The sequence below is a fragment of the Dendrobates tinctorius genome, unplaced genomic scaffold (genome assembly GCF_039654945.1).
Source record: "Dendrobates tinctorius isolate UK_male_01 unplaced genomic scaffold, ASM3965494v1 ptg000154l, whole genome shotgun sequence".
Taxonomy (NCBI): domain Eukaryota; kingdom Metazoa; phylum Chordata; class Amphibia; order Anura; family Dendrobatidae; genus Dendrobates; species Dendrobates tinctorius.
This window is the reverse complement of record NW_027361821.1, coordinates 9,222,911-9,249,237: the sequence shown is the minus strand read 5'-3', so window position 1 is coordinate 9,249,237 and position 26,327 is coordinate 9,222,911. Positions and strand designations below refer to the sequence as shown.

The window sequence follows — 26,327 nt, the reverse complement described above, 5'->3', positions numbered from 1 at the left end:
TGTAGCGACTCACCAGCGATCCTGACAAGTTGATATCGTTGTTGGGATCGCTGGTAAGTCGCTATGTGTGACGGGGCCCTTATCCGAGCACGCTCGTGCGCTAATAGAGTATCTTTGGCGTTCTCGAATAGACATCCACTCAACAGCCGCAACACATGCAGGGATTGCCTAACAAACCGGTAATCCCTGCATGTGTTGTGGCTGTCGAACAGCCCTGAGACATGCAGCCGCAGGGACTCGAACATACTCAATTAGCACACGAATGTGCTTGGATAACACCTTATCTGAGCACGCTCACTCATCACTAGTCTTCTCGTTACTACGTGTGTATATAAAAGGAGACGGTCAGCACTCTGTCATAGGAGAGGTGTTCGTAAGCAAAATGTAATCCAAAAAGTGAACAACGCTTGCTGTTTTTAACTGTGTGTATAAACTGGCATATTTTGCAACTGTACTACATTTCAATATCTGCATGCTAAACACAACTGCAAAAAATGTAAAGGAAAATGCTTTAGTAGTGTAAAGATCTGTTTTTATTTTTTTTACCCCTAGCATTTCCCATCAGATCCAATAATAAAAGTGAACTCAATATTCAGCGATCAATTATACATATAAAATGATTTTAACTAGAGTTGAGCGACTTTGGTCGGATCGGGTTTCATGAAACAAAATTTGTTTCAGATGAAACTGGTCCGACTAGGGCAAAAAAAGTCGGAGTTTCGTCCGAAACCCAACCCCAATGCAAGTCAATGGGGAATAAAAGTCGGCATTGAGTGGATGAATGTCATCCGATCAATGCCGACTTTTACTTCCCATTGACTTGCATTGGGGTCGGGTTTTGGACGAATCTCCCGACTTTTTTTGCCCTAGTCGGACCAGTTTCATCTGAAACAAATTTTGTTTCATGAAACCCAATCCGACCAAAGTCGCTCAACTCTAATTTTAACTAAAGAAAAACAATAAAATGATCAAGAGAAATGATAAAAAATATACTATCTGATCTGTACATTTAGTATATGCAACTTTCTGCAGAGCTTTTGATAAAAAGAATGTCAAGTACCTTTATACTGTCTAAGGACAGGCCATCAGTATCAAATCAGTGGGCGTGCGACACGGAGGGCCTCTTCCGATCATCAATCCCTGTTGCTGGCTAGATGTGATCAGTTGCGGAGCTGCATAGCACAGCTCCGTCAGCTGTATAGTGGTTGCGGCTGGGTACTGCACGTGCTACCCTATTCAAATAAATAGTAGATCTGCAGTACCTCACTGCGGCCACTATACAGATGACGTTGTGTAGCTCCGCAACTGATCACATCCGGCCAGCACCAGGAACAGGTGATTGGATGTGGTGCTGGGTATCGCACCCCCAATGACCTGATATTGATGACTTTTTCTAAGGATAGGACATCAGAATAAAGGTAGTTAACAACCCCTTTAAATATTAATTTATATCAGCAATGTTTCAATTTACTGATGGGGAAAAAAAAGTTGGAAAAATTTATTCTCAAAGGAATTCTCTTAGGAAGGTCTTGAAACCAGAGGTTTTCCCTAAGTTACTGCATAGATGCTGCAAAATCAGGTCACATCTTTCAGATTCACTACTATGCAGGGCTGACAGGGGAGACCCTTTTAATAATCATTTATATATTAAAATTTTGTATAAAAAAAAAGAAGTTAAAAACAGCAGAAAACAAACTCTAGAATAAATCCCTACATTAAAAGACAACTGCCTTTTAGGACATAAAAATTCTCTGCCGTCTTTCTATAATAGTACAACATATTGGACATTTATCCAGGACCCCGGCACAGTCCACACACACTACAAGGTGACCGCAAGGGATGAACACAATGCACACTGCTTTGTCCATACACACTTTGCAGATCTTCTCCTCTTCCAGTTTCCTCAGCTTTTCTTCTATGTTGTTCTCTGCAAAACATAATAATTTTTCATTAGAAAAATAAAGGCTTATTAATGGAAAAGTTAGAAAACTATTCAACCCCACTGGACATCAGGTTCATTAGTAAAATGTACCAACATTGTGTTGTTTGCAATAAACCAAGCAAACGAAAACAATGTAAACAGCTCAACACAACGAATATAACCAGCGGTTTCTCCAAATTCAACACAAAATGCCACGTCTAACCAGTTTAAGACCAAGTTACAGCCGCCACTATGTAGTCTCAGAGCAGTGACTGAACCTGCGCCGTGACTGAAACTGAAATTCTTCCGGGAAGAATAAAGTAAAGCGAACCTGTCACCAGGTTTGGCCGATACCTTTCAGGGCTTATATACAGCATTCTATAATGCTGTAGATAAGCCCCTGATCTGACCTGCAAGAGAAGAAAAATAACTTCTACTCACCTGTGGAGCGATCCAGTCCGAGAGGTGTTGCAGGTCCTGGTCCGGCGTCTCCCATCTTCTTGCGACGCCGCCCTCCCGCTTGCTTCACGTGGATGACGCATCCCTGCATCATCCACACAGACTCCCCGGCATCGCGTTCCTGCGCAGGCGTACTTATCTGCGTCGGGAATAGTCAGAGATACCCAGCGCTTGCGCGCTGCAGGACTTTTCTCTGCCCTCAACAGGGCAGATAAGTACGCCTGCGCAGGAGCGCGATGCCGGGAAGCCTGTGAAGCAAGCAGGAGGGCGGCATCGCATGAAGATAGGAGGCGCCGAACCAGGACCTGCAACACCCATCGTACTGGCCCGCCCCCCCGGTGAGTATAATAAAAGTTATTTTCTTTCTCTTGCAGGTTGGATTGGGGGCTTATCTGTAGCATTATAGAATGCTGTATATAAGCCCTGAAAGGCGGTGGCCGTAACTCGTATCGGCCAAACCTGGTGACAGATTCGCTTTAGTTTTCTCCCTGCAGCATTCGGCTAAGTGTGTGCGCAGGGCAGGTTAATAGCGTTTTTTCTAGTGACAGGTTCCCTTTAAGTCTGCAAATAAAAACACATTAAAAAATGACAGAAAAGATATCATTCCCTTTGTGAGGAAGCTGAACCTTGGACATCATTGAACTTTTCCTCAGGACAATGATCAGACCATAACTTGAAGTCCAATAAAGCTTGGTTTCAGAAGACCTGGAAGATTCTGGAGTGACTGTCACAGTCGCTGACTTAGAAAATCTTTGGTGGTATTTTAAGGCGGCAGCTGTAACAGCGAATTCAAGAATATTAATGAACTAGAGGCCATTGCCCATGAAGAATGGGCTAAAATTCCTAAGGAACATTGCCCAAAGCTGGTGTCTGGCTATGCATTGTGGTTACAGCAGGTCATAACAGCCAGAGAGGCTAAGTACTAAAAGGAGCTTGTTATGAAAGTATGAAAAATTTGGAGTAACCACTTGTTATAATAGCGGTCTTGAACTATTTAAATTAATGCCTTTAAACCATTCAAATACCACTGTTACTCAAATTCAAATAACGCAATTTCCCATGTGTTGTCATGGCTGCTGGGAGCCCCCATGGCTACCACCTTCATCCTCTTGGCTGGGCTTTATATTAGGGCGTCATTTGCACAACACACTGCTATACAGAAGTAGAATTGCTGTAAGTCGAACAAGCAAACAAATGGTCACAGTTTCAAGGAGCCAAAAATGGTGTAAAGGAGGAAGAGGTGTGGATTAGTACAAACATAATAGGGAGTATAAAAAAGTTTACCAAAAAATTATAAAAGTTCAAAATTACTATTATTTTTCTGTTGAAAAGGCATACTTTGTATCTCCATATCCGTAAAGGTCTGATCAAAATCAATCCGTACGCTAAACGCCATAAAGAGAAAATTCAAAACGATAGAAATGCGTTTGTCTGCTCACCACACCCCTTTAAAAAATGCAATAAAAAATGATGAACAAAAATGTTGTATGTATATAAATTTGGTATAGCTGTAATTGTTCAGATATTAAAAATAGTTCCAGGTTATTTTTGACAATGACCATAGAGTTAAATAAAATTAAAAAAAAAAAGTCACAAGTGTGTTTTTCCCCCACCACTTTACTGCCTAGTGAGATCCCAACCCCTCTGTTCTCAGAACATTATATGGTCAAATAAATGGTGTCCTACAAAAAACAAGCAATCCCTCAAAGAGCTGTGTGGATGCAAAATAAAGATGCTAGGACTCTTGGAAGAAGAGAATGAAAAAACAAATGCAAAAAAAAGAGCATTTTTCCTCTGTGGGGAGGAGTGAAACCTCTTCAATGTTGCTACCAATATATGACAGACCAGTTTTTTACTGAAACATGGACTGAAGTAGCTTTTCAAGACTCTGCACACAGGTTCTCTGTACTAATAGCAGATTTTAATTGCCAATTCCCTATATATGTCCATACCATTTTCGGCAGGTTTAGCACTACCATTCGCAGGCTGAGAATTTAATAAATCTGACACCAGGACTTCGACAGATGCGTAGTTATGTCCAGTGTTTTTCATTCTTTTCAACATCAGTTTCTTAATTTCTTCTAAATGAAATCCCATTTGCTGTGCATGAATCACCAAAGGGTTCTTCACTAATTCACTGTCTGGAAAGAGACACAGATCTATTAATCTACTGAGAAAATAATTAAATGGATGGTTTTAGATCCGCTCATATCTCCAACGGATAACCAGGAGGATTGTATGGTGGATGTGAGGGACGGTCACTATGCCCTTCATCAGTTCATGGCACTGAAGGACTTACTGCTTCCAGTCAAACCCCGCTTGCTACACTGGCATGATATGTGACCCCTGGCTGATAGGCCATCAGTGAGCCATCAAACATAGCTGCGCTTCAGTGGGTGATCACACAGGCCTCGCCACCATCATTATCTGCAGGCGCAGAGGGCCACATACGCAATGGGCATGTAGAGGATTTTGATGAAAGGAGTTGAGTTTTCCCACAATAATGCAGTCTGAATATGGCCTCCCGGTAGGGGGCAGATGCTAGAATGGATGTGCTCCTGGTGGGGGGGGGGGGGGGGGGGGACAGATGCTAGAATGAATGTGCTCCTGGTAGGGGGCAGATGCTGAAATGGATGGGCTCTTGGTAAAGGCAGATGCTAGAATGGATGGTCTTGCTGGTAGTGGGGCAGATGCTAGAATGGATGGGCTCCGGGAAGAGGGATAGATGCTAGAATGGATGGGCTCCTGGTGGGGGGGGAGGGGGGGCAGATGCTAGAATGGATGTGCTCCTCGTAGGGGGCAGATGCTAGACCCCTCTCTCTCTTGCAGTCTTGCCTTCCTCAGCCTCACAGAAACATGGCTGACACCCTCCGACACCGCCTCCCCTGCTGCACTGTGTTACGGTGAATTTAGAAAATTAGGAAGGGGAAAGGGAAATTTGTGCTCACCAAAATAGTCCTGTAAGCCGGTCGTGCCTAGGGATCAAATGGCTGACCACCATGTGTTGCAAACATAAAAAGAGAAGGAAGATCCGGCACTGGAGACTTGATAAAATCCACGATGAGTTTTATTCACATAATTTCATGATAAAACCATAAAGGGGAAAACAGACCCCCACGCCTGACGCGTTTCGAACCTTACACCAGGTTCTTCCTCAGAGACATGAAACAAAACAGTTCACAAAATGATTATAAACATTCCTAATCAGCAGAGGGACTCCACACATGTGTATAATCAAAGAGGCAGACAACTAAGCCCTCAAATCACTGGTGGAGTCACTCCCTTGCAAGAAGAAAGAAAAAAAAAACAAAAAGACCTAAACAACAATGGACAAGACATAGAATATATAAAAACATGTGCAATACACACGTGTGAATGCATAAATACATAGCAACTTTCAAATGACAAAAAAAAAAAAAAATCTCAGCACTCAATAGAAATACATAGGATAATTTCTATAATTTAAACCTTGCGGATATCGTGCATCAAGCGCAAGTATCCAGAAGGCTTCCCGACAGTGTAGTAAATGTTCCCAGTCTCCTGGCATGCTTAAGTTTTTTGAGTATATTGGGACCAATTCTTTGAATATTAAATTCACCCACGAAATACATGGCATTTGTGCCACATATCTGGATGTTAAAATCATGGGAGATGTCAAAACGGGGAATATATATACTTCCCTATATAGAAAAGATACCAGTGGTAATGCCATATTGCATGCGGATAGTTGTCACCCGCCACATGTGATACGAAATTTACCGTTGGGTGAATTAATCCGTGCCAAAAGATCATGCTCTAATGACGCTCTTTATGAATCCGAACGTCGTAAAATTTGCACCAGGCTATCAAAAAGGGGTTATAAGAACTGGATGTTAAATAGGGCTATTAAAAAAATGGATAACAAAACTAGGAGTAGTTTATTGCAGAATGACATGGTACACACTAATCAAAATAAAAATATTCCCACTTTTTCTACCGCTTTCAGTTCAGATTACAAGGGTGTTATTAAAATCATAAATAAACATCTTCCCTTACTGCATCAAGATCCAGTCTTATCGCAGATATTGGCTGGTGGACATAGGTGTGTTCCAAAGAGAGCTAAAAATTTGAGTCATTTTTTGTCCCCCTCATTGTATTTGTCTGATTGCACTAAACCTACGTGGTTAAATTACTTGGGCAATTATAAGTGTGGTGAAAAATTGTGTGGTTTGTGCCGCTATATGGATATTACAGATAAATTTGTTAATTTTAGTACACAACAAACCTACAAAATTAAAACCTACATGAATTGCAACACCACACACTTAGTGTATATGGCAGAGTGCACATTGTGCAGTTTATATTACATTGGCTGTACTACACGCAGCCTGAAGAGGAGACTAAGTGAGCACATCACCGCTTCTAATCCAGAGTCTATGTCCAGTCGTAGGAATGTGTCTGGCTTGTCCAAACATTTCCTTGAAATACACAAGGGTAATTTACGCAGTCTTAAAGTTAAGGGAATAGAACGGGTATTGAAACCCCCCAGAGGGGGTGACTGGGAACATTTACTACACTGTCGGGAAGCCTTCTGGATACTTGCGCTTGATGCACGATATCCGCAAGGTTTAAATTATAGAAATGATCTTATGTATTTCTATTGAGTGCTGAGATTTTTTTTTTTTTTGTCATTTGAAAGTTGCTATGTATTTATGCATTCACACGTGTGTATTGCACATGTTTTTATATATTCTATGTCTTGTCCATTTTTGTTTAGGTCTTTTTGGTTTTTTTTTTCTTTCTTCTTGCAAGGGAGTGACTCCACCAGTGATTTGAGGGCTTAGTTGTCTGCCTCTTTGATTATACACATGTGTGGAGTCCCTCTGCTGATTAGGAATGTTTATAATCATTTTGTGAACTGTTTTGTTTCATGTCTCTGAGGAAGAACCTGGTGTAAGGTTCGAAACGCGTCAGGCGTGGGGGTCTGTTTTCCCCTTTATGGTTTTATCATGAAATTATGTGAATAAAACTCATCGTGGATTTTATCAAGTCTCCAGTGCCGGATCTTCCTTCTCTCTTTATTATTACTGTGTTACGGTGGCCTCCACTGCACAACAATAGACATGTAGACACGGTGGAGTAGTGGGCCTTCTCTTTTCTACTAAATGCACCTTTAACCCAATCCCACCTCTACCCTGCTTTCTTATCCTGCCGTCTTTTAAAGTCCACTCGGTCTGCATCTACTCTCCCTCCAACCCCCAAGTGGCCATCATAAACAGACCTCCGGGCCCGGCCACTGCCTTTATTGAAAAATTCTCTACCTGGCTTCTTTATTTTCTATTCACTAACATTTCCTCTATCATCATGGGTGACTTCAACATCCCCACTAACACCCTTCAGTCAACAGACTCCAAACTTCAGTCCCTTACTTCATCTTTTGGACTTACTCATTGGTAGAGTTGAGCGACTTTGGTCGGATCGGGTTTCATGAAACAAAATTTGTTTCAGATGAAACTGGTCCGACTAGTGCAAAAAAAGTCGGAGTTTCGTCCGAAACCCGACCCCAATGCAAGTCAATGGGGAATAAAAGTCGGCATTGAGCGGATTACATTTTTTGCACTAGTCGGACCAGTTTCATCTGAAACAAATTTTGTTTCATGAAACCCGATCCGACCAAAGTCGCTCAACTATACTCAGTGGTACTCCTCAGCCACCCACACAGACAGACGTACATTAGACCTGATCTTCACCCGTCTCTGTTCTCTAACTTCACAACCTCCCCTCTCCCTCTATCAGACCACCATCTACTCACTTTCTCATCCCTGTCCTCCTCATCTGTCACCCACGTCCAGCAACAAGCGCATCCCTGCAGTAACCTCACACACCTAGACACCCACACGCTCCCTGACTACTCTACCATTGGCATCCATATCCTCACTCCACGACACAGACAGTGCCTCTGCTTTCTACAATGCCACTCTCGCATCAGCTATTGACACGCCCGCCCCTCTCGTTCATGGCAGAGTGTGACGTATCAATAGACAACTCTGGCACAATAACATCACTAAAAAGCTCAGGCAAGTGTCCAGGGCTGCACAGCGGCATTGGAAGAAAAATTTGCAAGATGATTTCACTGCATTCAAACAAGCAACACTTGCTATCAAATCTGCCCTTACCTCTGCTAAGCAGGCCTACTTCACGACCCTTATATCTTCCCTATCCTACAACCCCAAATAGTTATTCAAAACTTTTTCCTCCAACCTACCTTATCTCTGCTGAGAACTTTGCCACACACTTCAAAAAGAAGATAGACCAAACAATGCAAGTCTTTATTGTTCAACCACCACAACTCCTTTGTATAATAGACCAATGCCCAAACCCCATAATCTCCCTCTTCAACATCACTGAAGGGGAGCTTAATTGTCTCCTCTCCAAATCACTCCTCACCACTTGTGCACTAGACCCCATCCCATCTCCTCCCCAATCTCACCACCACATTATCCCATCCCTAACCCACCTCTTCAACCTATCACTAACTTCTGGTACCTTCCCTTCTGCTTTCAAACATGCCACAATCACACCTATCCTTAAAAAGCCAGCCCCCGACCCAACCGCTAGGTCCAGCAATTGCCCAATATCGCTGCTCCCATTTGCTCCCAATCTCCTGGAGCAGTACATCCAGACTGAACTTTCCTCCCACCTCTCATCTGACTTGCTCTTTGACAATCTACAATTTGGTTTCCGTTCGCATCATTCCACTGAGACTGCCCTGACCAAAATTACCAACGACTTACTTACAGCCAAAGCCAACGGACAATACTCTATACTTCTCCTAGACCTGTCCTCTGCTTTTAACACAGTTGACCACTGCCTCCTACTACAGATCCTCTCCTCCTTTGGTATCAAAGACCTCACCCTATCCTGGATCTCCTCATACCTTTCCAACCGCACATTCAGCATCTTCCACTCCCAAACTACTTCCTCATCCCACCCTCTCTCTGTTGGAGCCCCCCAAGGCTCTGTTCTAGGACCCTTACTCTTCTCAATCTATACACTGGGACAACTCAAAGTCCCATGGATTCCAGTAACACTTTATGCTGATGACCCTCAGATCTACCTCTCTGGCCCAGATGTCACCTCTCTGCTGTCCAGAATCCCAGAGTGTCTATCAGCCATAGCCGCCGCCTCCTCTCGCTTCCTCAAACTCAATGTGGACAAATCTGAAATCATCTTTCCTCCATCTCACAAATCTTCCTTACCTGATCTATCACAATTAATGACATCACGTTTTCCCCCGTACCGGAAGTCCGCTGCCTCGGAGTAACCCTTGAATCTGCCCTGTCCTTCAAACCGCACATCCTGTCGCTTCCAGCTCAAAAACATCTCCAGAATCTGTCCTTTTCCTCAACCTTCCATCTACTTAAATGCTTGTGCATGCCCTCATGATCTCCCGCCTCGACTACTGCAACAACCTTTTCTGTGGCCTCCCGACTAACACTCTCGCACCTCTCCAGTCCATCCTTAACTCTGCTGCCTGACTAATTAATCTCTCTCCTCGCTATTCCTCCACTTCTCCCCTCTGCAAATCTCTTCACTGGCTCCCATTCCCTCAGCGTATCCAATTCAAATTACTAATACTGACCTACAAAGCCATCTATAACCTGTCTCCTCCATATATATCTGAACTAATCTCCCGATATCTTCTCTCATGTAATCGCCGGTCCTCCCAAGACCTCCTTCTCTCCTCCACACTTATTCGCTCCTCACCTAATCGCCTCCAAGACTTCTCCCGAATATCCCCCATCCTCTGGAATTCTGTGCCCCAACAAGTCCGACCATCAACCACATTTGGATAATTCAGACGGAATCTGAAAACCACCTCTTCAAAAAAGCCAACAGCCTGCAATGACCCCGCTGGCTCCTCACCACTACCGGAGCTACCGCCTCACCAACACCGGAGCTGCCGCAACCCCCCAACCTATTGTCTCCTTCCCCACCATCCTGTAGAATGTAAGACTGCAAGGGCAGGGTCCTCTCCCCTCTGTATCAGTCTGTGACTGTCAGTTTGTTTACTGTAAGTGATATCTGTAATTTGTATGTAACCCCTTCTTATGTACAGCACCATGGAATCAATGATGCTATATAAATAAATAATAATAATAATATTACTATTATAGGAAACATGCACAATCATTCCAGAAGTATCCATTACTATATTTTTAGATTATAAAATATACACATACAATAATATATACATACACACGGTATGTTGTGTATTTAAAAATATATATGTTGTACACAAAAAAAAATACAGCAGCATTCTGTAAGTGCTAAGATGTGTGCAAACACTGAATATATCAAATTTGGACTGCATCACTGATATATAGAGTATATTTATAAAATGAGGGTACTTACAGCACAAATTGGCCAATTCATGAAAACTCACCAGCCACGGCAAGGGGACCTTTCTTTGATGAGACCCCTAAACCTAATACTAGACATGCCTCTCCCAGGCTAAAAGCCTACAAGTTCAAAGAGCAGGTAGGATGCAGCACTAATCAAAAATAGCCCAAGGCTAATGGGAGGGGGCCCAGCCAAATACGAAGGCAGCCATCACTTCCACAGTGCACCATGGCTTGCACCTGTTCACATTTACTTTATTCTGTTCAACGGTCTTCATCAGTTTTTTGCAGTATACTATTGGAGTTGGTGACTGAAACCATATCTGACTTAGCACTTTTCCCATCAGCTTCAGGCTGTTTCAATTAGTGCTGGATCCCATTTGCCCCTTTCAGTTTGTAGATTTATAGCTCGGGAGAGGCATGTCTGATAAATCCTAGTTTTAGGGTCTCATCAAAGAAAGGTACCCTTGCCATGGCTGGTGGGCTCTAATGACTTTATGTATGATGTACCTTCAATGTATAAGTATACTCTATATGTCAGTAATGCAGTGCAAATTTCATATATTCGAAGTTTACATACATCTAAGCGCTTACCGAGTACTGCTGTATTCAATTTTGGTAATAATGTACAATAGTGTTCTTGTTACCTTCAGGTAAAGCAGGTGGGATATCACTTTCCTAAAGAAAAAACAACAACAAATATTGAATAATAACATTGCCGTTCACAAATAACCATTATTAACTTTTAAAATCAGTTGTACATGTTTCATTTCTAAATACTATTATCAATGATAAAATGTCTTTCAAGCGGTTTGTGCCCAGAGGGGAGACAGAACAATGCGGTACATTTATCTGCACTGCCTTTCTACACAGTGCGAAAGTTTTAAAATGCAGCAAATCTATAACAGCGGCGATGATCTTTACTGAGTTTATACCAGTTTTTTTTTTTTTTTAAACATTTTTATTAGAATACTCAATTTTCAGAAAAGAAGTTAACAAACCAGACTGTATACTATAATCATTTGTCCGTACGCAGACAGGTCAGATAGAGACATTTTTTACAAATTTGTCTGGTAATACAAAGAAAGCAAAAATTAGCATTGAAACCTTTAGGCCATCAACATCCATCTTATCAAGTGATTCAGCTGACAGTGTATATTATTAAAGCCTCATGAAAAAAACTTGTATTCCTAAGCAAAATATAAACTCTGGCCAGTCATCTCTCTCCCCATTTTTAATGTAGGCCTACTGATCCCAGATTATTGTTTAGGTCCTCCAATATATACCAGGCTGTAGAGACAAAAGGTTTAACCATATTCTCTTTTTCCCCTCGAAGAGCAACAATTCACAATAAACTGCTTCCACTTCAAAAGAAACTTGCCTGCTTGTGTTTCTTTATTGCATAGGGCACCCCGCTGTTCTACCTCCATGAAACGTTTCATTTGTGCCATCAGTTCTGCGATGGGGGTAAGTCTGGATCCAGTCGGTACTTAAGAAGCATTTTCTTGGCTAATATAAGCAAGGTATGCTGCAGTTTGGGAGGACCACCTATCCTCTTGGTAGGAGCATCTGTGCTATCCCAGAAGTGAAATAAGGCTAAGTAAGGAGACAGGGAGTAGCCTGAACCCCAAAAGGTATTAATCAAATTTGATACCAGACCCCAAAAAGAGACTGACGCAGGGCAAGACCAAAGGCCGTGTATGAGGTCGGAGTTAGAGAGATGACATTTAGGACAAGCGGTTAGTTATTTGATAGAGGATCTTTTTTGGGAAAATTGAAAGAATAGATGGCCCCATGCATGATTTTACACTGAGTCTCCCTCCACGTTTCGCTTATAATGTTTCCTAAACAAGCTTCACCCCGCTCTAATCTTGCAGGGAATCTCTACATCGTCTAATTGCTGCTTCCAGTATTTAAAGAAAATGTCTGGGTGCACCCCCAGCAAATTAGATCTCATTACAGAATGAAGAACCGATATTGAAGGAGTACCCATGGGAGATAAAATGACATCCAACTCGTTTTCGGCAACCTTACATGTAATGGCTTTTAAGTTAGCCATAATGGAGAGTTTGATTTGCTCGTATTGAAAATAGTGTTGGGGAGATAGATTATATTTCTCTAGACATTCTGTACAAGTTAGCCATCTCAATTCAGTTGGGTGGAGAAGATGAGAGACAGTATTTATTCCCGCATGTTGCCATTTTGAAAAGAAAACTATTTTCCCTACCCTGAGGGAATTCGGGGTTTCGCCATAATGGAAGGTGTTTTGAAATTCTAAAAAAAAAAAAAAAGGCCAAACTTTTTTCCTAACAGCCTTCCAAGCGGAGATAGTGTCCATAAGAATAACCGGTCTCCTTACTACAGAAGGCAATGAGGCAATACGGGAATGGAGGACAGCGGTTAAATTAAAGGGGTGTACATAACTGGATTCCAGCATGTGATCTGAGTACGTGTGTCTTTTGTGAAGCCAGTCACAGCGTGAAAAGCAGGCAAGAATATAGCTTCTAATGCTACGGAAGTTCATGTCTCAGTTGTCTTTAGACGCTTGTGCCAACATTTTTGCTCATTTTTGTGATAGGTTGCTAGGCCACAACCATTCCTAGTGAAGTCACACTCCCTTGTTAGAAAGTGCAATAAGCACATGACAGATACGGTGCAAGTTATAAAAAAAACATTTTTGCCGCATTTAGTCAAATAACTCTCCCCCTGCTAATCAGTTTTTCCCAGAGTGCTACTTTAGTTGGATTTCTACGAATTTGGATCTGGCATGTATGTGTGTGCTGGAGAAAGTGAGAGCAGGCATGTTTCTAAGGGTGGAGGGGAAGGACACCTCTGGCAACAAATTATCTGCCAAGGGAATATAAAAATGGGCCCTTGAAACCTGGTGATCTTATGAAATTGTACCCACGTTAGGCTAGTTTCAGATTAGCGTTTCTGGGCGCAGCGCAGGGCCGCCGCTAAGCCCCGCCCCCAGCCGCGCCTCCTATCGCATGACTGTGCATGCGATCAGCGTACCCTATACTTAGCGTTGGGTGCGCTGATCGTGCACTGGTCTGACTTTGCTGGCGCTGCACCCAGCGCACAAAAATGCAACAGCGCGTTTTTGTGCGCTGGGCGCAGCGCCAGCAAAATCAGACCAGCGCACCCAACGCTAAGTATAGGGTACGCTGATCGCATGCACAGTCATGCGATCAGAGATGACAGGAGGGGGCGCAGCCAGGGGCGGGGTTTAGAGGCGGCCCTGCGCCCAGAAACGCTAGTCTGAAACTAGCCTTAGATGGCGTTCTGTCTGCATGGCATCTTTATGGCACGGTCATCCCTGCATGGAAGGCAACTGTAAAATCTGCTAATCAACTGTGCAATAAAGATGTCAGCTGTTGCACCCACAGAGCAGGCACGCCCTAAGGTTTGGCACATTAATCGCCTACATAAAGACAGCGATCATATGTGTGACTGTTAGTGACTCCATTATTTGGCATCCAGCTTAGTCAGGAGGAAACAGAACTCACCGGCCAGCTCGGCATGGGCCTGGTCAGCTGCACAGTGTTGATAAAGTGCTGCCCTTTTTCATCAACTAGAAATTTGCACCTATAGTGACAGAAAAAGACAAAGCAGAGAGAAATGCATGTTAGATTCTTACATCAAAAAGATTAAGATACAGAAATGTAGCCTTGTGCTCTGTTCACACTCTGTTCTTCCGGCTCTGATTGGATTTTTCTGTTCACACTTAGTTGTTTTTTTTATGTTCCCAAGAGGTCAAGAGAAAAAAAAAGAAAGCAGATAATGCAGTAATCTATGAATAAAGAAGACACGTAGTCTGTGATAGTGCATTTCACCAGCATCGGTTACATACGATGTCATGCTTTTATAGAAGTTTGTGTGCGTCACAACACGGAAACCTAAAAATGCTTTATTGGACTATCCCAAAAACTGCTGGGAGACAAACTGTATAGCAATTCACGGCAAAAAAGGCGATGGAGACATCATGTGGAAAGTGGCTGGTTCCATGTCATCTTAAAGGGTTTATTTGGTGTAAACAAAATTACTAGAGATGGGAAAAATGGATTCCCAGTACTCCCTCCGATGTTCGGCCAGGTCAGTAATGTGACCGCTGGACAGGAGGACTGTGAACCCTCCCTCCTTGCATTCCAGGCGAGCCAGCGCGACATCATCATTGCAGCAAGATGCAGACATGTCGTCACACCAGCCCAGCTGATCAGAGGAAGTGCGCTCATTAGCCCCATAGAGAATTAAGTGGCCTTCAAACATGAGCAGCGTGCCACTTCATGCAAACATGGGTAAAAGGTGCCCATTCTGACAACTGGTGCAAGCTCCTTTGGTTGGACCAGCATTAATCAATACGTTATCACCTATACTGTGGATGCTGGTTCCACCATGACAGTGTGAGCAGGTAGCGGGATGCAGTAATGGACAAGAAGCAGACCAAGGGTTAACAAAGGGTTTAACTCACAGGAGGATACTCCTCCCAGGGAGATATTTAAATGAGGGGGAGAGTTCTTCCCTAATACAAAGAACAGTAGTTCTAGGGGGTTTTAACTAATAGGGGAAGAAAATGTAAAACATGCACTTATCACTTTGCGCTCCAGTCACAGATGTGCCCCTCACTTTGACTGGGGCCACTTGGAATGAGCCACAACGGGGATCTGTTACAGTCTTGTGGAAAATGTCCTCTTGTGGTCCTGACGGTGTCTTCTTTTCAATCCTGTCGCTGGCGGTGATTGCCCGGGGTTCTAGCATGGTCACTGGCCTCAACGGATGCAGGGCAGAAGGAGGAGCAGATTCTTCCCTCAGCGATGAGAATTCTTGTACTATCGGGGTCTGGGAGATGGTCCCGAAACAGTTCACGGTGGTCTGTTAGGGCTGCTGAGTTGTACCGTTGAGCACTGGTATCCCTCACACAGACGTTGCCTTCCACAGTCAGTACCGTCGGCCGGGGCAGTTGTGTCAGCATCATCGGCCGAGTTCGCAGTCTTGTCAAGGACCTTGATATAGGCGGGGACAGCGGTACATGTGGCTGTCAGCGGGACCCCGTCGGCCAGCTCCTGTCAGCGCGTCCTCTCGTCTCCAGCTCCCCTTAGCTCCGCCCCCACGCCTCACAGCAGAAATTACCTCACACCACTCGCGCGCGCTCAGCTTTCCCGCCTCCACAGTTAGAAAATGCGCACGCAGAGATTCAGTCAGCTTAGCCACGCCCCCTTTTCTCAAGCACAGGGAATATCCTGCTACTCTAAGTGCTCCCCCTGTAACTGAGGTGACAGACCCGACGGTTCGGAGCCCGTTATGGATGAGACAAGCCTGGCTTGCTTTTTCTCCTTACAACAGTGCCACAGCTTGCTCGCCCACGCACTCAACCACACGTAGGTTCTGAGTGGCAGTCAGTGAGCAAGGTGGGGGCAATAAATCAAAACCAGATATTCCTTAGATGATTTCTCAGGAGTGTGACTGGTCTGATCATAGGCATCGTGTGTTGCATTCATACAGGAAGAATAGGCGATGTGTTACTATGACAGAAGGGGCTCATCTATAGCCCCCACATCAGCCCGAGGCACATGAATATGGTACAAAATAAAGATATAACCACGCAACATCTATTAGAGTTTTTTTTTTCTTTACATTCCTCCTTTTGAAAAATTGCTAAAAATATTAGTATAAATTACATACATCTCAAGATGGTACCAAAAATTATAAAACCCATCCTAAAAAAACAAAACAACGCACACTCATATGGCTACATGAATCTAAAAATGAAAGCTATGGATCTGAGAAGGTGGGAACCAACCATTTAATTTCATAAAAACAAGCTTTAGTACAGAAAAGGTACCAAAATATATATATAAAAAACGGAGATTAGACCTACCGGTAATGTTATTTCCAGGAGTTCATCCTGACAGCACACTAGGGTTGTCCTTTCATCCTTACAGGGACAGGAAATGCACGAGAAGTTAAAGGTCTCCTCCCACCTCCACAGTCCAGTGATTTTTCCAAGTACCACACTAGTATGGATGCAATTAATATTTATTGAGATTTTAGTACAAGCATAGTAACACAAAAACAAATCATCGGGAGGGAACTACCAGTGCGGTCAGGATGGACTCCTGGAAATAACATTACCGGTAGGTCTAATCTCCGTTTTCCAGGACGTCCTATCCTGACATCACACTGGGGAATACCAAAGTAGGAATTCTCTTAGGGTGGGACTACAGCTTGTAACCCCTTACGACCAAAGGTCGTCTGGCAGGCTGTTAACGTGTCCAATTTGAAAGTGTTTAGTGTAGACCAGGAGGTGGCCCTGCATTATCTGCTCTACTGAGGCCCCCGCCCTCTCTTCCCATGATGTTGCCATTGCCCTGGTGGAATGGGCTCTAAGCCCCTCTGGTATAGGTAACCCCTTGCCTTCGTACGCAGAGGCGATAACTGATGTTATCCATCTTGCTAGGGTGTGTGTAGATGCGCCTCTACCCCTATTTTTACTCCCGTACTGGACAATTTTGTGTCCTGTCACCACTCTTGCGTGACCTGTAGGTAGTGTGTGACTGCTCGTCTGACGTCCAATGAATGAAAGAGTTTCTCTTTATCATTTTTCGGAGATGGGCAAAATGATACTACCTTAGGGAGGAAACCTAGGTTTAGCCTTAGTATTATGCGGTCTTCAAAGATCTGTATGTAGGGATTCTGGACTGACAGGGCCCTGATTTCTCCCAGACGCTTGGCTGAGGTGATGGCTACCAGAAAGACGGTTTTTTGTGTGAGCCTTGTGATGTCTGTTTCGGAGATTGTCTCGTAAGGAGGACTGCATAGGGCGTTAAGTACCAGATTTAGGTCCCACGGGGGGAACTGTTTTCCTTAATGTGTGTCTTAATCTCTGGATGGCTTTTGTAAACTGTGCCATCCATGGATGAGAGGCTAAGGAGACATTAAAGAACGTACTTAGAGCTGCTATCTGGACTTAACGTGCTTGGAGTTAGGCCCTTACTGAATCCTGCCTGCAGGAAGTCAAGGATCTGAGGGATATTCGGGCGAGATTGGTCTATGGGGGTACTACCACTTTCCAAGCAGAACTTCCTCCAGACCTTCCGATATAAGGCCCTCGTAACGGGTTTTCGGCAAGCCTGCAATGTTGCGATCACCTGGTCGGAGAGGCCTCTGGATTTTAAGATGTCCCTCTCAGGATCCATGCTGCCAACTGAAGGTTCTCCGGATGTGGGTGCAGAACTGGGCCCTGGGACAGGAGATCCTCTGCCATCGGCAAGTGGAGTGGCCCCTCCAGAGCCATCTTCTTCAGGAGAAGGAATCAACTTCGCTTTGGACAAAATGGTACGATTAGCATCACCCATGCTCGGTCTTCCTGGATCTTCCTGAGGACTCTCGGAATCATAGCGATAGGGGGAAAACCGTACAGCAGTTCCTTGCTCCAACTCTGGCTTAGGGCGTCTACTCCTTCTGGATGGTCTGCTGGGTTGAGGGAGTAGAATCTCTGTAGTTTGGCATTCTTCCTTGTCACGAAAAGATCCAGCTGGGGAGTTCCCCACTGGTGACATAGATCTCTGAAGATCTCTTCCTTTAATTCCCATTCGGTGGCTTGGACTTCCTGTCTGCTCAGATAGTCGGCTATGCTGTTCCAGGAGCCTTCTAGGTGTACTGCTGACAAGAAGTGAACATTGTTTTCTGCCCAGGTGAGGATGCGGGCTGCTAGGTCCTGCAGTTTCATGTGTCTTGGGCTCCCCTGATGTCATTGGAAGGTTACTGTAGTCATGTTGTCTGACATTATTTTTATGTGTTGATCTTGTAGCTCTGCGCTGCTTCGTTTTAGCGTCTCCCACACTGCTCAAAGCTCTCTGTAATTTGAGGACTGCGCCCTGATGTTCCTGGGCCATGTTCCTTGCAGATACCTTCCTTCCAGATGGGCTCCCCATCCATCTCTGCTGGCGTCCGTGATGATCGTTACGGATGGTGATAGGATCCAAGGCACCCCCTGGCTGATATTTCTGTGACTGATCCACCATCTTAGCGATGCTTTCAAGGCTGGGAATGGCCTTATCTTCTTGTCCAGGGAGGACTGCCGTCTGTCCATTTTGTTAGGATCTCCCTTTGTAGGCCTCTTGTGTGAGCCTGCGAAAAGGAGGATGAGTGACCTCATGGAGATCAACATCCAACACTGCGGAGACACCATCACATGTTTCTCAACGCAGTGATTCTAGAGCAATGCCCCCATCCCTTATGGGAAATATGCAAAAACATGTAAATCAACAGCCGCGGAGACACCATCACATGTTTCTCAACGCAAGCAATGACTAGCCAGGTCTTTCACCGGGAAGGAACAACCACGGGAAGGGCAGTCTCCAATGAAGGAAACCACCTATGCCAAAACATGGTATCCATCCACAGACCGCTGTTTCGGGGTATTGCCCCTCATCAGTGTGGAGTAGGAAACTGGCTAGTAGGAGCAATGCCTAGTAAAAAGACTGCGAAAAGGAGGATGAGTGACCTCATGGAGATCAACATCCAACACTGCGGAGACACCATCACATGTTTCTCAACGCAGTGATTCTAGAGCAATGCCCCCATCCCTTATGGGAAATATGCAAAAACATGTACAGTGGGGCAAAAAAGTATTTAGTCAGTCAGCAATAGTGCAAGTTCCACCACTTAAAAAGATGAGAGGCATCTGTAATTTACATCATAGGTAGACCTCAACTATGGGAGACAAACTGAGAAAAAAAAAAATCAAGAAAATCACATTGTCTGTTTTTTTTTCATTTTATTTGCATATTATGGTGGAAAATAAGTATTTGGTCAGAAACAAGCAATCAAGATTTCTGGCTCTCACAGACCTGTAACTTCTTCTTTAAGAGTCTCCTCTTTCCTCCACTCATTACCTGTAGTAATGGCACCTGTTTAAACTTGTTATCAGTATAAAAAGACACCTGTGCACACCCTCAAACAGTGTGACTCCAAACTCCACTATGGTGAAGACCAAAGAGCTGTCAAAGGACACCAGAAACAAAATTGTAGCCCTGCACCAGGCTGGGAAGACTGAATCTGCAATAGCCAACCAGCTTGGAGTGAAGAAATCAACTGTGGGAGCAATAATTAGAAAATGGAAGACATACAAGACCACTGATAATCTCCCTCGATCTGGTGCTCCACGCAAAATCCCACCCCGTGGGGTCAGAATGATCACAAGAACGGTGAGCAAAAATCCCAGAACCACGCGGGGGGACCTAGTGAATGAACTGCAGAGAGCTGGGACCAATGTAACAAGGCCTACCATAAGTAACACACTACGCCACCATGGACTCAGATCCTGCAGTGCCAGACGTGTCCCACTGCTTAAGCCTGTACATGTCCGGGCCCGTCTGAAGTTTGCTAGAGAGCATTTGGATGATCCAGAGGAGTTTTGGGAGAATGTCCTATGGTCTGATGAAAACAAACTGGAACTGTTTGGTAGAAACACAACTTGTCGTGTTTGGAGGAAAAAGAATACTGAGTTGCATCCATCAAACACCATACCTACTGTAAAGCATGGTGGTGGAAACATCATGCTTTGGGGCTGTTTCTCTGCAAAGGGGCCAGGACGACTGATCCGGGTACATGAAAGAATGAATGGGGCCATGTATCGTGAGATTTTGAGTGCAAACCTCCTTCCATCAGCAAGGGCATTGATGATGAAACGTGGCTGGGTCTTTCAACATGACAATGATCCAAAGCACACCGCCAGGGCAACGAAGGAGTGGCTTCGTAAGAAGCATTTCAAGGTCCTGGAGTGGCCTAGCCAGTCTCCAGATCTCAACCCTATAGAAAACCTTTGGAGGGAGTTGAAAGTCCGTGTTGCCAAGCGAAAAGCCAAAAACATCACTGCTCTAGAGGAGATCTGCATGGAGGAATGGGCCAACATACCAACAACAGTGTGTGGCAACCTTGTGAAGACTTACAGAAAACGTTTGACCTCTGTCATTGCCAACAAAGGATATATCACAAAGTATTGAGATGAAATTTTGTTTCTGACCAAATACTTATTTTCCACCATAATATGCAAATAAAAGGAAAAAAAAAACAGACAATGTGATTTTCTGGATTTTTTTTTCTCAGTTTGTCTCCCATAGTTGAGGTCTACCTATGATGTAAATTACAGACGCCTCTCATCTTTTTAAGTGGTGGAACTTGCACTATTGCTGACTGACTAAATACTTTTTTGCCCCACTGTAAATCAACAGCCGCGGAGACACCATCACATGTTTCTCAACGCAAGCAATGACTAGCCAGGTCTTTCACCGGGAAGGAACAACCACGGGAAGGGCAGTCTCTAATGAAGGAAACCACCTATGCCAAAACATGGTATCCATCCACAGACAGCTGTTTCGGGGTATTGCCCCTCATCAGTGCCCTTCCTGTGGTTGTTCCTTCCCGGTGAAAGACCTGGCTAGTCATTGCTTGCGTTGAGAAACATGTGATGGTGTCTCCGCGGCTGTTGATTTACATGTTTTTGCATATTTCCCATAAGGGATGGGGGCATTGCTCTAGAATCACTGCGTGGAGAAACATGTGATGGTGTCTCCGCAGTGTTGGATGTTGATCTCCATGAGGTCACTCATCCTCCTTTTCGCAGTCTTTTTACTAGGCATTGCTCCTACTAGCCAGTTTCCTACTCCACACTGATGAGGGGCAATACCCCGAAACAGCTGTCTGTGGATGGATACCATGTTTTGGCATAGGTGGTTTCCTTCATTGGAGACTGCCCTTCCCGTGGTTGTTCCTTCCCGGTGAAAGACCTGGCTAGTCATTGCTTGCGTTGAGAAACATGTGATGGTGTCTCCGCGGCTGTTGATTTACATCTTGTGTGAGCCTGGCACCACCTTACACAGGGTATACATGCGGTCAGGATACCCAGGATCTTCATAGCAGTCCTGATGGATATCTGATCCCGCCATAGCTGACGAACCTCGTTCCTGATGGGTTTCTTTTTGTCCTTAGGTAGAAACGAGATTCTTCTCCTGGAATCCAACATGACTCACATCTCACCACCTGTGCACTCGACCCGATCCCATCCCACTTCATCCCAAACCTCACCACAGTCTTCATCCCAACCCTAACCCATCTCTTCAACCTATCACTAACAACTGGTGTTTTCCCCTCAAGCTTTAAACATGCCTCCATCACACCTATCCTCAAAAAGCCCTCTCTTGACCCATCCTCTGTATCTAGCTATCGCCCTATATCACTTCTCCCATACGCCTCCAAGCTACTGGAACAACACGTCTACCTTGAACTGTCCTCCCATCTCTCTTCTTGCTCCCTCTTCGACCGCTTACAATCTGGCTTCCGGTCACACCACTCCACTGAAACTGCCCTTACTAAGGTCACCAATGACCTCTTAACTGCCAAGAGCAAGCGACACTACTCTGTCCTCCTCCTCCTGGACCTGTCAGCTGCCTTTGACACAGTGGACCATTCCCTATTATTACAGACCCTCTCATCCCTCGGCATCACAGACTTGGCCCTCTCCTGGATCTCATCATACCTAACAGACCGGACATTCAGCGTCTCCCACTCACACACCACCTCCTCACCTCGCCCCCTATCTGTCGGAGTCCCACAAGGTTCAGTCCTAGGGCCCCTGCTGTTCTCTATTTACACCTTTGGCCTGGGACAGCTCATAGAATCTCATGGCTTTCAGTATCATCTTTATGCTGATGACACACAGATCTACATCTCTGGACCAGATATCACCTCCCTACTAACCAGAATCCCTCAATGTCTGTCCACTATTTCATCCTTCTTCTCCACTAGATATCTGAAACTCAACATGGACAAAACAGAATTCATCATCTTTCCCCCATCTCACGTGACCCCCCCTACGAACCTATCAATTACAGTAAATGACTGCCCACTCTCCCCAGTCCCACATGCTCGCTGCCTCGGAGTAATCCTTGATGCTGATCTCTCCTTCAAACCACATATCCAAACCCTTTCCACTTCCTGCCGACTTCAACTCAAAAATATTTCACGCATCCGTTCATTCCTTACCCAAGAATCTGCAAAAACCCTAGTCCATGCCCTCATCATCTCTCGCCTTGACTACTGCAACCTCATGCTCTGCGGCCTCCCCTCAAACACTCTCGCACCCCTCCAATCTATTCTAAACTCTGCTGCCCGACTAATCCACCTGTCCCCCCGCTATTCCCCAGCTTCTCCCCTCTGTCAATCCCTTCACTGGCTCCCAATTGCCCAGAGACTCCATTACAAAACCCTAACCATGACATACAAAGCCATCCACAACTTGTCTCCTCCATACATCTGTGACCTCGTCTCCCGGTACTTTCCTGCACGCAACCTCCGATCCTCACAAGATCTCCTTCTCTACTCCCCTTTTATCTCCTCTTCCCACAATCGCATACAAGATTTCTCTCGCGCATCACCCCTACTCTGGAACTCTCTACCACAACATATCAGACTCTCACCTACCATCGAAACCTTCAAAAAGAGCCTGAAGACCCACCTCTTCCGACAAGCCTATAACCTGCAGTAACCACCGATCGACCAAACCGCTGCACGACCAGCTCTACCCCCGCCTACTGTATTATCACCCATCCCTTGAAGATTGTGAGCCCTCGCGGGCAGGGTCCTCTCGCCTCCTGTACCAGTTATGACTTGTACTGTTTAAGATTATTGTACTTGTTTTTATGTATACCCCCCTCACATGTAAAGCGCCATGGAATAAATGGCGCTATAACAATAAATAATAATAATAATAATAATAATGACTCCCAGGAACTTCTTCTAGGTACTGGGCTGTAGGTCCGATTTCTGCTTGTTCAGGATTCAACATATTCTGAAGAGTTCCTTTCTTCTTTAATTAAGCCCGGGTAAGCGTTACTAATTCTACTAGTCAGACATGAAAGAATGACCCCGGCTGATAATAATACTTCGTTCCTCCTTCACTCAGCTTTCATCCACATACTGCTGAGCCATAGAGATTAGTGAGCAGCACAAGAATGTTACTGCCACTCCTTTGCAGTGAAAAGACTTATGTGTCACGTGTTGAACACAAAAGCTGCCTGCGATCTTATCTATCAATGAAGCCACTCATTCACTTTGCCGGTTTGTCCTGCGTTTTTACTATGAGCAGTAGTTGGCTCCTGTACAGCTTTCTGTGTGTTGCTGTCAATGATATATTAACCCTTTTTTATGTGCCTCATGCTAAATATAAAATTTGCCCACGATCCTTGTATCAATGAAGCAATGAATTTATTTTGTTGGCTTGTCCTGCGTTCTCATTCTGAGCTGCTGCTGTACAGTTTCTGGTGTGTTGCTGCATCTAGCATCTTTTAAACCCATTTTCCTTTTTTTATACTTAAAAATAACTTAATATTTAATTTGTCAGAGTTTAACTAAAATTATATTATATTTTTTATTGGTAAAGAATTAAAATTATGCTTTTATTTTCTCCCTTTTTCTATAAAGATTGCAATGCTTTCCTTGAGAAAAAGTAGCTTGCTGTTTTCATACGGTAGTCCACTTGTAAGGCATCCACCTCTGAACAGGAATAACCCCCCCCTTTTTTGCAGGTTCGTGTCCACCTGAGCAGATGTCCGGTTCTTTCTTTTTTCTTTCAGTTTTTCTTTTTTTCCCCATGTTAAAATCATAAATTTGACTTTATTATCTCTTTTGGAAATGTAAATTTAAGCAAAAAATCTTCTAAAATACGCATACTTTTGTAATATATCCTAGGTGAACTGTTAACCATGTGGTGTCATTGAACTTTGACACTGCATCATCTGACTTGTTGGCGCTCATTTTTTTGAAATCCAGCGTCCTTTCAAACCTATTTATGTCTGTGATACCTGTATGTATATTGTGGTATTTCCTGATGAAGGGGGCATGAGACCCCTGAAACGCGTAGAATAAAACCACTGCAATCATACAGCATTCTCCTGGAATTTGTCTAAAGCAGCATCGCGGAATATAGCTACGAACTCCCTTTGGATTTATCATTTCTTCTGGTCACTGAAGACCTGTGGATCTGCAGCAGCCGCTACCTACATGCCTTTATCTCATCCTAACCAGGTGAGCATATTTCAAGATATACTGTCCTTTGTAACGTGGATAAGACCCTATTGCGCTTTTTGTCTCCCCCCCCACCCTTTTTTTGCAATAGGATCCAACCTAGGCTTTCGAGCGTGGTTATTACCGCGACTAGTTGCTGCTTTAACTCCGCCGTTTACTGGGATATTACCAGGAAGTCGTCTAGGTATGGCACAATGGTTATGTCGTTCTGCCTCAAGTGTGCCACCATCTCGGCGACCAGTTTCGTAAATACTCAAGGTGCTGAAGCCAAGCCGAAGGGAAGAGCCTGAAACTGAAAGTGGTAGTACCTGCTTCCTTTTTTACTGCAAAGCGCAGGAACTTCTGAGAGTGAGGATGGATGGGAACGTTATAGTATGCACTTTTTAGATCTATTGTGCACATAGCCGCGTTCCGGTCTATCAGCGGGGTGGTGGTCTTTAGAGACTCCATTCGGAATCTTTTGTATCGGATCCACTGATTTAATGGTTTTAGGTTTATAATGGTTCGACTGTCTCCCGACGGTTTTTTTTACGGTGAAGAGAGTTGAATAGTGGCCCTGCCCTTTCTCCTTTTCTGGGACCGGAACTACTACCCCTGATTTTAGCACGTCTTTTATGTCTGCCCAAATGGGATCTATAAGGGTCCTGGACCGAGGATTTGTTACGACAAACCGTGCTGGGGGGGGGGGTTCTGTGAATTCGAGGGTATAGCCCTGGGAGATCGTATTGAGGATCCACCGGTTTTGGGAGACGAGTTCCCATGCCCCCGCAAAGTGTCTGAGGCGACCCCCTACAGGTATGGCGTCATTGTCTCCTGCTCCTGGAGCTTTGTCTGGAGCGAGATGCGGGAGCCCTACTTTTCCCCCCTTTTGTGTACTCCCAAGCGAGGTGATTTCCCCTTCCCCCTATATTCCTGCCTCTGGTTGGATCGGGGTCTTTAAAAAGGATATGTTTCTTTTGGTTTTTCCTCCGGAAGACCTTTTCTGTCATCCGAGGCATTCTCCAGGATTTTATCTAGGGCCGGCCCAATTACCTTCCCACCTGAGAAGGGTATGGCACACAACTTATTTTTAGACTGATAGTCCCCTGACCAGGTCTTCATCCAAATGGCTCGACAAGCCGCATTGGACAAAGAATTTTTAACAAGGGAAAGCCTTCTAAGATATCGCCTCTAGGGGTCTTATCCTTCCATCTTGTGCCTCACATAGGGGTTTTTTCCATGACCCCGGTAATTTAATGGCACATATGGGGCATTTGGGTCTCCTGGAGGTTGATGCTGAGGCTGCTGGCGCTATCTTTTCCTACAAGCACAGGAGTCTTATTAAGCTCCTGCCCTCTGGCATATACAGCCCCCCCAGAGTCCTACTTACGGACGCTGGCTGCTCTGGCTGTGCAGCGTTTTCCATGGTGGGGGGTGAGTACCACGTTTGTGCCTGGTCGCCCCCCCTCCCCGGTTTTATCCTACCTTGCCTTTGCCGCTGA

The 26,327-nt window shown here is 44.6% G+C and overlaps 1 protein-coding gene across 7 annotated transcripts in view; it reads right to left on the bottom strand.

Moving 5' to 3' along the window:
- Positions 1-888: 888 nt before the first annotated feature.
- The window catches only part of XIAP (X-linked inhibitor of apoptosis), an 81,034-nt gene continuing 55,595 nt past the window's right edge, over positions 889-26,327 (bottom strand). For 6 of the 7 annotated variants that reach the window (XM_073547607.1, XM_073547603.1, XM_073547606.1 and 3 more), the window contains exons 4-7: positions 14,271-14,349; positions 11,409-11,439; positions 4,333-4,521; positions 889-1,927 (exon numbers count right to left, since the gene is read on the bottom strand). In XM_073547607.1, the coding sequence (XP_073403708.1) occupies positions 1,734-1,927; positions 4,333-4,521; positions 11,409-11,439; positions 14,271-14,349 (493 nt within the window). In that variant the 3' untranslated portion in view covers positions 889-1,733. The remainder of the gene's footprint in view (positions 1,928-4,332; positions 4,522-11,408; positions 11,440-14,270; positions 14,350-26,327) is intronic. The other variant, XM_073547609.1, reaches the window with a different exon arrangement.